This window comes from Phacochoerus africanus, chromosome 16 (genome assembly GCF_016906955.1).
Source record: "Phacochoerus africanus isolate WHEZ1 chromosome 16, ROS_Pafr_v1, whole genome shotgun sequence".
NCBI lineage: Eukaryota > Metazoa > Chordata > Mammalia > Artiodactyla > Suidae > Phacochoerus > Phacochoerus africanus.
In genome coordinates, this window is record NC_062559.1 from 24,781,501 (window position 1) to 24,796,348 (window position 14,848).

Here is a 14,848-nt window from a genome sequence, read left to right on the forward strand (position 1 = left end):
TATTTCCTTTTGCTTTTATATATGAATACAACGTAATTATTCCACTTGGTAGAAAATTTGGTTAAAAAGTACATATGTATGTTTTACATCATAATCATCATAGCTACAAAAGCCGCCTTTTTAAAAATATTTGAGAACATAAACTTAAACTACTTGAAATAACTTTAAGGAGCTTAATTTTAAGACCATTTTCCCTCAGATAAAAAATATAGAAATTGCTGCATAAATGCCAAAGTAATAAGGAGTATATTAGACCATAAAAGAAAAAAATATATTGTTAACAGTACTTGGGATAAGTTTCATGTTTGTAGAATTATGTCCCATGTTCCCTCATGATCAGTTATAGACTGTTCTTGACCTGCAAAGCCAGAGTTGAACTGTAAATTGTTCCTATCATGATTTCAAATTAAGGAGACATGCTATTGCTTTAAATCTTACAAGATCCATTTTTTTCCCCATGGTAGTAATGAACAGGTGCAGGTATTTCATTTACAAAGCATGCAGATTTTCATAAATCACAGTTCCACTCTTGATTGTTTCTTCAAGGCAAGCTTTTCTAGGTTATGAGAAGCGTATTTTCAAATTAAGTCAATTATACTGTCACTTCTGTTCATCTTTATATATAAAAATTTGTCTCCTTGTTAAATAGACACCATGACAGTGTTTGCATTGTGTATTGTTAACCTCCCTTGGGAGGTTAAGCGGCTTCTTCTGTATCTAAATGTGTAGCTGTGAAAAATGTCTGCAGCGTTGCACCCACCTACCCATGAATGGGGAGAGCGAAGACTTGCACCTGTGGGATTAGGTGCAGCAGCAGGAAGTAAGAGCACTTGCCGTGTATAATTAACAAGGAATTTTCTTTTTCTTTTTTTAAATGGCGTGTTCATCTCACTAGGTTAACTAGTGATTAACGCTTGAAAAAAAAAACTTGCTGCGGTCTGCACCCTTCCTTAAACTCATTCACTCGCTGGTGTATTCTATTACTGTTGCAGCCAAAGTCAGAGGAACGTGGCCTTCCCCTACGCCATTCCTTTCCATAGTTACTGCTTTCTTTAATGGTCATGGGGGGATTTTTTAGAGCTTGTATCCTTTCACTCGAACGTCTTCAAGCTAAAGTATGCTCTTTTCTGAATCAAATTTAGAAGTGACCCAGGAAATCTTACTGTGATTTAGAGATTACTCCCCTATGAAACAAGAGGGGAAAGTTAGTGCTTGGGGAACTCAGGATCCCAAAGGTTTAAACGGGAGAATGAAAAACAGCCTTTACTCTCTCTTAGCGGTGGTGAATATATCCTGTGCTTGCTATTTGGTTGTTAATTGTTATTTTCTTGTGCATTCAGAAAACTGTCATTTAATTACAAACCCAGAAAAATTTCTCAGAGTTTCCTGGTGGCTCAGCAAGTTAAGGATCCAGTGTTGTCACTGCTGTGGCTCAAGTCACTGCTGTGGCGTGGATTCTGTCCCCGGCCGGGGCAATTCCACGTGCCTCAAGCACCACCAAAAAATTTAAAAATTTAAAAAGTAAATGTAGTTCTCTAGAACATGATATTCTTCATAGAAACTCATCCAGCTCCAAGTTTAACAGACTGTTCCACTGGTAAGGCTGGGGACAGCCACTTGCACCAGAAAGTGTAGCAATATTCTATCTGGGTGACACGAGCACATGCATTCTTTCCATTTACACACCAGAAAGCAAAAAGTTAACCGAGCGCATTCAGGTTTTTGTTTTTTTAGCCAAACTTTATTTCCTAATCAGATAACATGTAATAATGGAATTAGATGTATGTAAATTTTACTGCCATAAAACAAGAGTCTTTGCACGAAGGATCACTGAACCAGCGATAATGTCTTCTATCCAAACACATTTGTACTATAAGTAGAAACTGTTTAAAAGGAAAATTACATCTTTTTCAGCAATTTATCAGAGATAATTACCCTTCATACACCAAAGGAAGGATAAAGTGTTTTAAAGAATGATAATTCTAATTGGTAAATGTCACCAGCTGTTGCAGTTATTCTTACTTGTGTATATTCTTTTAATGATTATAGTCTCATGCCACAAGCTGCATGAAAATATATTCACTAGGTGTGAAATTCCCGTATGTCACAATTTCAAGAATAAATAAACAGCTCAAAGATAACAGAAGAAATAATGCTAATGAGGAATGTAAGACTTGGAGGTTTTGTTTTCTAGGCAAGCAGATCTTAATTTGCTAAAAGGGAGAAAATGTAATTTCCAAAAGGAAAAAAAATAAATAAACAATTTGTTGAAATAAGCTTTTAAATGAGTTTTACTTCATACTCTCAGCCAGAAATTCTTATTTTCTTGGAGAGTTGGTGAGCCGTCTCGCTTTACAGATTTCAGGGTTTTATCCCTTGGGTCTGCCAAAGGAAACAACATCGAGTTTTCTTTTAGGCTTAAATTGTAAAGTATTTGTTAGTTTTAGACAGGGGAAAGATAAACTCTTCCGAGACAGTGTTTCATGATGTCTAGTGTTATCTTAAAAGTGATCAAGGAATCAGGAAAAAAAACTACTACCTTAGAGTCTATTGCAAGTGTTTAAAGACAGGATTCTCCATTCCTCCTGGCTGCAACTCAGTTTCCAGGGAGTGTCATGGGTCAAGTGACTGACAAAATTACACTTGTAAGCATACTCTTCTTTTGAAAGGCAAAAATAAAAATAAGGTTGGGGTGGGGAGAAATAGTGGAGGAGTCAAGCCTCTCATATGTCTATTCTTTAACTCTCCGTTTAGCTGAGCTGTGCCCAACTGCCTTGGTATCATATGTATCTTAGCATTTTGTTTTCAAGCACCTGACTGAAACTCAAAGGTGGAACTGGCTTGTTATCATGTATAGAAAATTGACCTCCTGTCATTTTCGTTCCGCAGCAGTATGTGTTCTGAATGTTCTCATTTTCGGTGTTTTGACAAAATTTGAGAGGCACGGAGAGAAATCCTTAGCTTATGGCTTAGTTGTCCTCAAGTGCTAATAGGATGTTAGTAAATGACCCTGCCTTTTCACTGGAAAAACGTAGGTATAGCATACACCCCTCGCCCCCAGAGAACCTAGGTTTCTCTTGAGTAGTCTTGTAATTATGTAGAAAAATAGTGAAGGCATGAACTCGGTAAGTTGTCTCCATTGAGTTTGGAATATGTGTCCTACATCATGTATGGATCCTCTTAAAGGAAAGACCCGTGAAGACATTTATATAAGTAGTTGTTTCAAATTACTAATCATTACTAAAACTAATCATGAATTTTGTTATGTCAAGGTCATGTTTGAAAGGATTCTTGAATTTATGTGGTATAAAGTTCCCTTTAGGCTAAGTATAAGAACAGTAGGAACTTTCTGTGATTTTTATTGCCCAGAAATAACTTTGTTACCGAAAAATCAAATCACATTATGAATGAGATATGCCCAGTGCCTGTACTGTGTGCTGGTTAAGAGATGGGCAGTTTTATCATTGTACATAAAATATAATCCCCTCCCCTCCCAAGCAAATGATCGCTTTCTGTCCTTCATTGAAGGAAAAAGCACTACTACTGTCTCAGCATCACTCAGAGGGATCTCTTGTCTTTCCTGCAGTAGCAATAGTTAAATGATCCATATCCTCTTTCACCCGATTTCCTTACATTGTTTACTTTTGCAGAGAGTCCATATAACGGGGTTTATAAAAGTCTCCCATAGATTGAAATGATGCACAGCCAACTGACTACCTGGGGCATGCCTTCTACCATTTCATCATTATTAATGCCGTATTCTAGTTAAATGGATAACTCGAGACAGATTATGAACCAATCCCTGGTATAGACTGCACAAACAATAGAGTCCAGTTATGTGAAACTCAGGAACCAAAGAGTCGTTTAGAAGGACAACTCTTTAGGAGCCATTCGGGTTTCTGTCCCTTCCTAGTGCTGATTTGGTAGACTCTGTAGCAAGGAGGAATTAGCGTAACTGCCCCATTCCTCTCACATGAGAAGACACCAGATGCCAGAGAACTCTGGAGAGTTCTCTCATCCTCATCTTTGGCTCTTCATAGGAGACTAGTTCATTGACGTTGCCTCTCTAAGACAGTGTACTCCTTGAGATGGTATTGATAAATATGTGTGAGTAGAAGCAATGGATATCCACAGAATTCTGATTTACATTTCACTTTGTAATGCATTCAGTGTTTTTTTTTTGCTCAGTATCTTCCTAATGAGAAAATTTATTTTGTATTCCTTGAGCATCCATAGTAGTTAAGGAAGGCAAAAAAGCTAACTTTTTAAAAAAGGGTATGTGGGAGTTCCTGTTGTAGCTCAGCAGAAATGAATCTGACCAGCAACCGTGAGGACACATGTTCGATCCCTGGCCTCGCTCAGTAGGTTAAAGATCCGGCATTGCCATGAGCGATGGTGTAGGTCGCAGACATGGCTCAGATCTGGCGTGGCTGTGGCTGTGGCGTAGGCCGGCAGCTGTAGCTCCAGTTTGACCCTAGCCGGGGAACCTCCATATGCCGTGGGTTTAGCCCTAAAAAGACTAAATAAATAAATAAATAAATAAGTGTATGTGGATAAACCAGTCAGAAATGGTGAAAAGGAAATTGTGTTTGCAAATAGGAAATGATTGTTGTATGTGGGAATTTCTTGGGGAAATGTATGCATTTATACTGCTTGGCATATTGACCTTGCAAGATAGCTATTTTTTAAAAAATATCTACTAGCTTACAACCACATATTTCTAGTCATTTGAATAATGATGACTGTGAGCTCAAGTTATAGAGCTCAATAATAAACTTTTATTTAATGATAGAATTTGAAGGGACCCATTTCTGACTCGATCTGAGGCATATTTTACTAGTGTAACTTTTGAAGTGATACAATGAATGATTTTTTTAGGGTCGTGATTAAAGAATATTTTCACAACCCAGACCTGATACCGTTTTATTCCCCATGTTTTTTCCTCACCACAGAAACCAGGAATGGATCTGGCAGACACCTATATTATGTTTGTTCGGCAAAACCAGGATATTCTTCGAGAAAAGGTCAATGAGGAAATGTATATAGAAAAGTTGTTTGATGTAAGTAACAACCCTTGCAACGCAGGCTCACGTTGTAGGCACAGTGTGAAGGGAAAAGCTGCATTTTAATGGTATGTCTGCAAAGCACGCTCCTCTTTTAACTCTTTTTCTTTTATGCAGCTAATAGAGGTGATAGTTTTATTTCTTCGACTGGTGACAGAAGCCTTAATTGGCTTCTTTTTTATACTTGAAAACTGTCACTGTTAGAATGAGAGTCTCAAGATCCTTCTAAGGTTAGTTTTAACAAGCGAGAGGATAACCAGTTGACCGTCGTGTACAGCATCATAACATTTGCCTTTGCCGCAGTCCATAAACAGAATTACGGTACAGTGGATTTGGCCCTGGATTTGGCCCCTACCATACGTTTTTTAAGCTAACGTAATATTCTTCAATTAAATAAAGAAAGAAACTTCAATAAAGCCAAATATCTGCCACTGTACTAGGAGTTAGTGTGCATTTTCATCTTGATTTCCAGTGCTGACGCTTGCTAACAGATAGAATACCCCGGCAGTGTCGCAAAGGTCTTTCCTGAAGCATGGCAGCTCCTAGAAGTGGGACGATGTGGTTTTAGATGCCATGCTCAGCAAGTTTCATTCATAGACTGTCTGTAAAAGAGACTAAGAGAGCAGTCCATTTCAATAACAATGTTGTCACTCATTTGTAATTATTCAGCCGTCGGTTCAAAGGAAATGGTACTTTGCTTGTGACATAACTTTGCATAATTCACTACTATGCTAATTCTGAAATGTAATATTTGCTTTGAACTGTATTTATTTATGTACATCTTCTCTGCATTTTAGAAATGCTTTTCTGGCAGTTTCATTTAATTATGCAAGTTACTCCAAATGTTTTCATAACAGCAATTCACGGGCTTCATGGTGGCACTTCAGCTGTGGCAGTTACCGAAGGTCCTCCTACGTCATCCCCCCCCTGCTCTGTCGTGTCCGTGTTTGCTGATTGTCAGGCTGGGTGGTCAAAAAGAGCCTTATCTTTCCTACTTTATGTTTCTAGCCTCTACCCGGGCTGTTTTACAATAAAAGTATCATCTGTTTTAATAAGCTAAGTGTTAATATGTGTGAAAAGAATGATTTCCTAAAAGCTTTGATGCCCTGCAGGGGTAGAAAAATTATCATCCTTCCAGCTGGCTCTTTTACAAAATACGGAAACGGTATTAGCAACTTTTGCTTCCATTTGGTATTGCTCTGAATTTACAAGCGTGTGTTTCACTTCCAAGTTCTCTCTGACTTTTTTTGCTTATGTGGTCATTTTCAAAAATGTTGAGCAGAGAAGGAAAGTTGTGTGGATCTTATTCCCATTATGTTTCTTCCTAGAAGAGTTAAAGCACATCCTCTGTCATGAGACAGTGGTAGTTGTTCAGGAAATAGGCCCCTGTAGATGGGAGGGTCTGTGTGTCCGCGTGTTTCTTAACATCTTCTGTCTTTTGTCTCGGTGACCTATTCGCTACAAAGCTTGCCATCAGTTCCTAACAGAGGTAGACTTTTTTTATTCTTCATCAAGTTATTTCCCACTTCAACTCCCCTTCATTCACCAGACTTCTGAAGACCCCATTTAGGGCAACACTAACAAAGGGAGCTGACTAAAGTAGATGCCAGGAGGCCAACGTTAAGATGGTGTGCTAGTTTAATAGTCCTGGCGATAGAGATATACTTTCCTTTCGATGTCTAAGCATCAGACATGGCTGTGGGTTTGCTTCCAAAAGGAACCCTTGACAAGCAACCATTCTGCTTGCGCTGTGAAAGTTGTGTCATTTTGCATATCCCCAGCGGAACATGGGACTCGTTATTTGTAAAATAGTTATAGTGTCCTTAAACATTCTAATATTTTTAAGTTGCACATTTTTTATTGCTGTAATTAAAAATAAAAACTAGACTCTGATGCTATTGAGATGTCATCCAGCATAACACAGATGAGGGGGTACTAAGAGCCCCTAATTAGCCAGGACTGAATGTGCCTCAATTATAGTTGGTAAATGAGAGGTTATCAAGTATGTGTTGAAAGGTAAAGCAGAATGTGTATCTTAAGCAACAGATCATTACTGAGAGACATTATATAATTATTGGAAATCCACTTGGCTGGAGCTTAAAATAATATTGTTAGGTGTCAAGAAACTGTTGAAAATAATGACCCTATAAATACTGTTAGCAACCTTGTCTATTACAGATAAAAGATTGAAGAGAACAGTTTTATTCAGGCATCATGACAAACTTTTGCTATTCCAATTAAAGTGTTTCCCAAGTAAGAAATGGACACCTCCTACCTTCAGATGCAGGGGAAAATGCACACACATACACACAAGCACACACACGGGCGAGCACACTGCAGTGAGTCAATACCTGGTTTTAACCAAGTGGTTTTAACCAAACCAGATAAGAGAACAGGGGCTCCAGTTTCTGATCATACAATGTGAGCGCTTAACTGCTTACAAAGGATATGCTTTTGCCTAGATGAAATTCACTTAATTTGGGGACAAATAGAATTATTTCCATATAAAAACAAATTATTCTGCAGAACACCCATCCTGCCTCCAATACTAGCACTTTAACAAAAGAGCTCATGTGTTTTACTAACTCATCTTTTTCTGCATGATTCCCTATGCATGGAAGAGACTACTGGAAATTCTGTGAAACTTTCCCTGAGGGTAGTAGTTAATTACTTGTGCCGTTTCTGGCCTCAAAAACTTTTTGATCAGTTAAGCATCTTAATAGTTCCTAATATTTGTAGCTGAATGCTTAGGGTTTCATATTAAATAATTGCACCAGTGACTAAGGTTCAAAAAAATGACCATTGCCCTAGATTGCTGTCCATTGTTTTGGCATGTACCTGTAAAAAAGACCTCCTACGGTGGTCCACGTACAGCCCCTGCAGCCACATGCCATCCCCCTGCTCCCTGCATCCCACACTGCTATTGTTATTCTTCTAGCCTCTGTGGGAACTTTTTTTGTTTCTTCAATGTGTTAAAGAGGGGGGTGACTAAATCTGTATTATCTTAAAGCCAGATGTAGGGTAATCTTAGACTTTTACATCAAATCTTAAAATATTAAAACTAAAAGCGTCACTTGAAGAGCAAAGCCGTTAATATTAGGATAAATAATCGACACATTCTCCTTTACCCCATAAGTGGTTAAAACCATAAAACACCTTCTGCTTAAGACAGAAATAACTTCAAAGATGTGTAAGTAAATGATGGCATTTCCCCTGTTAATAGAAGGTGCTAAGTTTGATTAATAGGGACGTCCCTAATCTTTTCAAAGTGTCAAAATTATAATAATAGCCTCAGCTGTCACCACTACCATTCCTGGGACACCTCCATGTACCAGGAACTGTGCTACGTACCTGACCGTTACCATTTCTAACCTTCTGGGTAGATGCCATCGTCCCCATTTTAGCTTTATTTTCAGGTTAAGGAATCTCCCACCCAGAGATGATAAAGGACTGAGGGTTAAATCAGACTTTGAAGTTGTGTGTCTCTACTTTCAAAGCCCATGCTATGTCTACCATCCTTCAGACGTACACAATTTGAAATGGTGGAACCAACGTGTTTGTAGGAAGAGAGTCGAACCAGAAATCCAGAACCCTGAGGCCCAGCCACAGGTCTGCTGTTAATTGTACGCGTGAGCGTCAAGAAGTTGTGGCCCCTGTTGGCAACTGCGTAGGGGGGAGTACAGATACACTGAAGGAGTTCCTCTAGAACTCCAGATTCTGAACCAACAAATTAGCTTTCATTTTAGCAGTGGCAACAAAAGTTACTTACTGGGTCAGCTGCATGCAGAGTCTTGCACCTCAGAGCAGCAAGCAATTCTTAAGCTTGTTTTGTGATGGCCAGGTAAAAGCAGCGTATCCCCCTCAAGATGCAGTAGCAAGCATAGTAGGGAACTAGAAAAGAGGTTCTATATAAAAGAACAACGGTGGGAGTTCCCTTCACGGCTCAGCGGTTAATGAACCTGACTAGGATCCATGAGCATATGGGTTCCAAAGATCCCTGGCCTTGCTCAGTGGATTAAGAATCCAGGGTTGCCGGGAGCTGTGAGACAGGTTGCAGATGCGGCTCAGATCCTGCGTAGCTGTGGCTGTGGTGTAGACCGGCAGCTACAGCTCCCATTCCACCCCTAGCCTGAAAGCTTCCATATGCCGTGGGGTGTAGCCCTGAAAAACAAACAAACAAACAAAAAGAACAGCTGTGCCGTTCTACTTTCTATATCTCTACCACCGGGGTTCTGAACCCTACATTTAGAAAAGTAGTTGGAACACATACATCCTGTATTCGTGTTAAGTCTCCTGGGTAACCAGCATATCTTAAACAGAAGCTATCTTTGCCTGTCGAGTGGTCATCAGTGGTACACATGCTAAATTTAAAAATCTGTGTTAATATGATATTCTCCATGTTGCACTATATATATATATATATATATATTTTTTTTTTTTTTTGCTTTCTAGGGCCACGCCCATGGCATATGGAGGTTCCCAGGCTAGGGGTCTAATGGGAGCTACAGCTGCCAGCTTACGCTACAGCCACAGCAACACCAGATCTGAGCCTCATCTGAGACCTACACCTGCACAATATATTCTTGTCTCTTATATTGTACAACAATATTTTATAGCTATAAATGGAATATAACCTTTAAAATTTTTAAATCACTATATTGTACATCTGTAACTTATGTAATATTGTACAGCAACTCAAATTTTTAAAAAAGAAAAAATTATACTCAGTTATTACAATTATATTTTTAATTTAGCCAAGGGAAAAAAAATCTACATGTTAAATTTACTTTTTTTTTTTTTTTTGCTTTTTAGGGCTGAACTCGCAGCATATGAAAGTTCCCAAGCTAGGGGTTGAATCTGTAGGGGGAGCTACAGCTGCGAGCCCACACCACAGCCACAGCAACACAGGATCTGAGCCACATCTACAACCTACACCACAGCTCATGGCAATGCTGGCTCCTTAACCTACTAATTGAGGCCAGGGATGGAACCTACATCCTCATGGATACTAGTTGGATTTATTTCCACTGCACCACAACTTACTTTTTCAATTAAAAAAAAAAGAAAAAGTTTCTTGGAGTTCCTGTTGTGGCACAGTGGAAGTGAATCCGACTAGTATTCAAGGGGATACAGGTTCCATCCCTGGCCTCTCTCAGTGGGGTCAGGGATCCCGTGTTGCTGTGGCTGTGGTGGAGGCCGGCAGCTATAGCTCCAATTCAATCCTTAGCCTGGAAACTTCCATGAGCCACATGTGCAGCCCTAAAAAAAAAAAAAAAAAAAAAACAGTCTTAGCTGGATTAGAGAAATCTGAAGGAAGTTCTTCTGTAGCAGGAGAGATCATGAATTCACCAAAAGCTGGTGGTCTCCTCTGCTCTGTAGGCGATCTCTTTTACCCCAGTGTACAAAACATCATTGTCAGCAGCTACTTTAAAAATGTTATCAGAGCAAAACCGGCTGCAGCGTGTCTGATCCCACTGTGAAAGTATGGCAATGATCTTCCAGTTGAGTTCCATTTTCAGTGCCTCCTATGAAGTTTCTTCCCACATGCTCAGGTCTCAGGAAACACAGCGCAACGCCCAGGTGCCCGTGTGTCAGGAGAGAGGCTGGGCACCTTCCCAGAGAGCTTCGCATCTCCAGGCTGGAAAGCGGGGATGTTTTAGAAGCCAGAACTGATGTCCACAGTAATCAGCACAGGAGCACCCTCTGTGGCCCTTCCTGCTGTCCAAGCATATTACATACCGAGGCCCTTAGGGGTTGACTAAAGTGCATCCCATTGTCCAGGAGAGACATGCAGCCCACCTAACTCTCAAACCCTTTGCGCAGTTACAGGGCATAGCCCATCTTGAGCCCCTTTGAAATAATTTCGCTTTAGCTCTCGTGTTGCTGAAGACACATCAGGGTGCAGTATTTAATTGGTAAATCATGCAGATTAAACATTCTCTTGTGTTATAAACTGATTAAATATTTAATTGTTGAGGAGTCTCATCTCAAGGAGATTTTTTTAAAAATCATGTTGTGATGTCTTATAAAATTAAAAGTAATTCTTTAAATGATAGCTAATCAGTTATATTCAGCCAAATAGTGTTTTATAAAGGATTAATTTCTCAGGACTTTCCTTGAATTCTTTTCGATAAGAAAACTCTAAATTGAACATTTTAAGTAAAATGGACCTAAACTATGTGAGTTCGGTAGCCATTTTCAGATACGGTAAGATAAAAAAAAAAAAAATGAAACTGTTACAAGTGAATATGCTTTTCAAAATAAAATTAATTTTGCAATTCTATGCACTTCTTTGCCTCTGGAGTCCCAAATAAGAAAGAGGGGAAATGCTCAGAATTTTTGAGTTTAGTGTTTCATGCCAATGCTCAAACTTTTTGATTCAAGAATTTATTCACGGGAGTTCCCGTCGTGGCGCAGTGGTTAACGAATCCGACTAGGAACCATGAGGTTGTGGGTTTGATCCCTACCCTTGCTCAGTGGGTTAACGATCCGGCGTTGCCGTGAGCTGTGGTGTAGGTTGCAGACGAGGCTCGGATCCTGCGTTGTTGTGGCTCTGGCGTAGGCCAGTGGCTATAGCTCTGATTAGACCCCTAGCCTGGGAACCTCCATATGCCGTGGGAGCGGCCCAAAGAAATAGCAAAAAGACAAAAAAAAAAAAAAAAGAATTTATTCATTCTGGGAGTTCCTGTCGTGGCTCAAGGGTAATGAACCCGACTAGCAACCATGAGGATGTGGGTTCGATCCCTGGCCTCACTTAGTGGTTAGGGATCCAGAATTGCTGTGAGCTGTGGTGTAGGTTGCAGACATGGTTCAGATTCCAATTTTCGGTGGCTGTGGTATAGGCCAGCAGCTGTAGCTCCAGTTCAACCCCTAGCCTGGGAACTTGTATGTGCCACACATGGCCCTGAGAAGAAAAAGAAAAAAAGATTTTATTTGTCCTTGATAAGATTGACACTACTATTCTTAACCTTTTTTTTTTTTTTTTTTTTAGGGCCTCACCTGCAGTATATGGAGGTTCCCAGGCTAGGGGTGGAATCGGAGGTGCAGCCGCTGGCCTGCACCACAGCAATGCCAGATCCAAGCTGAGTCTGTGACCTATGCCACAGCTCAGGGCAACACCAGATCCCTGACCCACTGATCAAGGCCAGGGATCGAACCTGCATCCTCATGGATACTAGTCAGATTCATTTCCACTGAGCCATGACAGGACCTCCTTATTTTAAAATTAAATTTATTAACATGTTGATTTCCCAAGAGTACTCAAAATCAACAGACCATGGATAGGAATGACTGTTGGATAGTAGGATATTTTTAGAACTGAGTATTTACCTTTTCAGTCATATTCCTTGGATGACTTTCTTTGTGTATGTAATCAACCTCTTTATTAGAAATGCAGGCTGTAACCCACTAAGATGAAGGCTTCTTTGCCTTCTTGCGTTTCTTATAACTCCATGATATTGTAGATATGTTCCCTTATATTTGAATGTTGATTTAAAAATAGCAGTTTTCCTCTTTTTATTTTATTTATTCATTTATTTATTGGTCTTTTGGTCTTTGAGGGCCACACCTGCAGCGTATAGAGGTTCCCAGGCTAGGGGTCGAATCGGAGAGGAGCTGTAGCTGCCAGCCTACGCCACAGCCACAGCATTGTGGGATCTGAGCCATGTCTGTGACCTACATCACAGCTCATGGCAACGCCAGATCCTTAACCCACTGAGCAAGGCCAGGGATCGAACCTGTGTCCTTGGGGATGCTAGTCAGATTCAATAACCGTTGAGCCATGACGGGAACTCGAGTTTGCCTCTTTTTAATGATCTTTCGCTTTCACATGCCTGGCACGTTGTTAAATAGACTACCGAAATCAGTATAGATTCCCATTACAGAGAATTTTCTTTTTGGTTTTGTCTCTAGGTAAAAAGAAGTCAAACATAAAGCAGTAACTGTTGGCCCATGATGGCCAGTCATGATTTTCCTATCGATATCCAAAATTAAATGTTCATGTCATGCTCACATCATAACCATTATTTTCCTTTTCCGCCAATAGAAGAGGTGGGTGGTATAAGCTCACTGATGTCCTTGAGACTCTTCGAGGTCATTTGTTTCTACCCGTTGTTATGCCATCTGCCCTGCCACTTCACGGTGTATGAGAGGTGGCTAAGTTGGACGATATGTTTCTTATTGGTGTTCGAGACCAGCATCTCCCATCTCCCAGGTTCCAACATTTTAGCTGCTTTCACACGTTGTTTTCCAGGTGGGTTTGTCTTGTTTTGTTTTGTTTTTTTTAATTACATATATTCCTGCTTTGTTTTATCCACAGTATGTGGACTCACGCTGAAGTTGTTCGATTTCTTTCACGATAGTCGTAGACAGACTTTTTCTGTAGATGGTTCCTCTGCCTCAGTGAACGCCACACAGAGCTTATTCCTTAGCTGTTTTTTTTTTTTCCCCTCAAAGTTTGTTTCTCTTCAAAACCTCTGCTCTCGAGTTACAGCTGTCTCGTTCATTTTAGTTAATAAGCCTCATTTTAATGCTAAGTTATCATCTGTAAGTGTAAGAATTTATGAAAGGATCTACGTTTGATGTGTGGTGTGCGCCAGAATAGCTGTGGCAAGCCCGGACGCAGCTCACGGCGGCCAGAGACCCACAGTTGAATCTAAGCTCTTGGTGAATTAAAACCTGAGAAGCTTGAGCTAAGCGTGCCTAATTGCCTAAAAGAAACTCCACGAGAAAAATGTATTGTAGCTTGTTGATCTTCTTTCTTTGATAATTCAAAAGAATCTTCAAGAAATATGTGGACGTCTTACTTAGATTCTTGAAATGTGATCACGGGACACAATTGTCATTTGGCACATGCCCAGCAACACACATCTTTGCATGAGGCACCTGGACATATGTGGCAGGTCTGGTAGAATCAGCTAATTAACAACACAGGCTTAAACAGGCACCTCATCTGGCAGTGCAGTTAGTTGCCTGATGGTGCTCAGCGGGATCGGGTAGTGCTTTTTATTTTTCTATCCTAATGGTCTGCTGCCCACCTAATTTTGCCTTATTGTCAGTCACTACTTACCGCAGCTTGGGGCCCTCCCAGGAGGCTAAATTATTATCAAAGGATTAGGGAGATGTAGCCTTGCAGCTCTGACATTTCTGATTACTTGTCTATGCCAGAACACTAATTAGCTGTGACTAATTAAGAAAAATGTTCCTGCCATAGAAAACCATTTAAAAGAACTGAGAAGTAGAAAAGCAATTCAAAAGCTGAGCAGTGCTCGGATTTGCTGATGCTCTTTAGATTTCCACCAGAGCCTTAACTCACCTTTAATTGTGCTCAGGATGTTAAAAAAAAAAAAAAAACAACCTCACATGCAAACTGATCTGAGGCTTTTGCTTGAATAAGAAAAAAATAATTTGTGGTTGATCATCCGAAATCTCTAAGCAATGGCCAAACTGTCTCTGATGAAGGGAAGATGTTGCAACATGAATTTTCATCAAGAAGTTTTTCTAAACACCACATGTATAAGTGTGCATTTGCTTTCATCCATGAAAGAAATTCGAATATTCTCCCAACTGATTCTATCAAAGGTAGTTGAAATAAGGAACATGTTGAGCATTTCAAAAGTCACTTAGTATTGAATTCGCGCCGCTTTCACTTAGCGCATGGTCCGGAGACTCTGACTTCCCCACCCAGAACCTGGCTTTTCCTTGGTGGCTTTGCATGCTTGCACTGCATCTGGCTTCCAGTGACTTAGTAATGAAAATACCTAGGTCTCCCCTGAGACCAGCATCTC

The 14,848-nt window shown here is 40.1% G+C and overlaps 1 protein-coding gene across 4 annotated transcripts in view; it reads left to right on the plus strand.

Moving 5' to 3' along the window:
• CADPS2 (calcium dependent secretion activator 2) overlaps positions 1 to 14,848 on the plus strand; it is a 492,759-nt gene that overhangs the window by 459,864 nt on the left and 18,047 nt on the right. For 3 of the 4 annotated variants that reach the window (XM_047763023.1, XM_047763025.1, XM_047763026.1), the window contains one exon: positions 4,953 to 5,060. In XM_047763023.1, the coding sequence (XP_047618979.1) occupies positions 4,953 to 5,060 (108 nt within the window). Of the gene's footprint in view, positions 1 to 4,952; positions 5,061 to 5,920; positions 6,870 to 14,848 lie in introns of those variants that run through there. The other variant, XM_047763027.1, reaches the window with a different exon arrangement.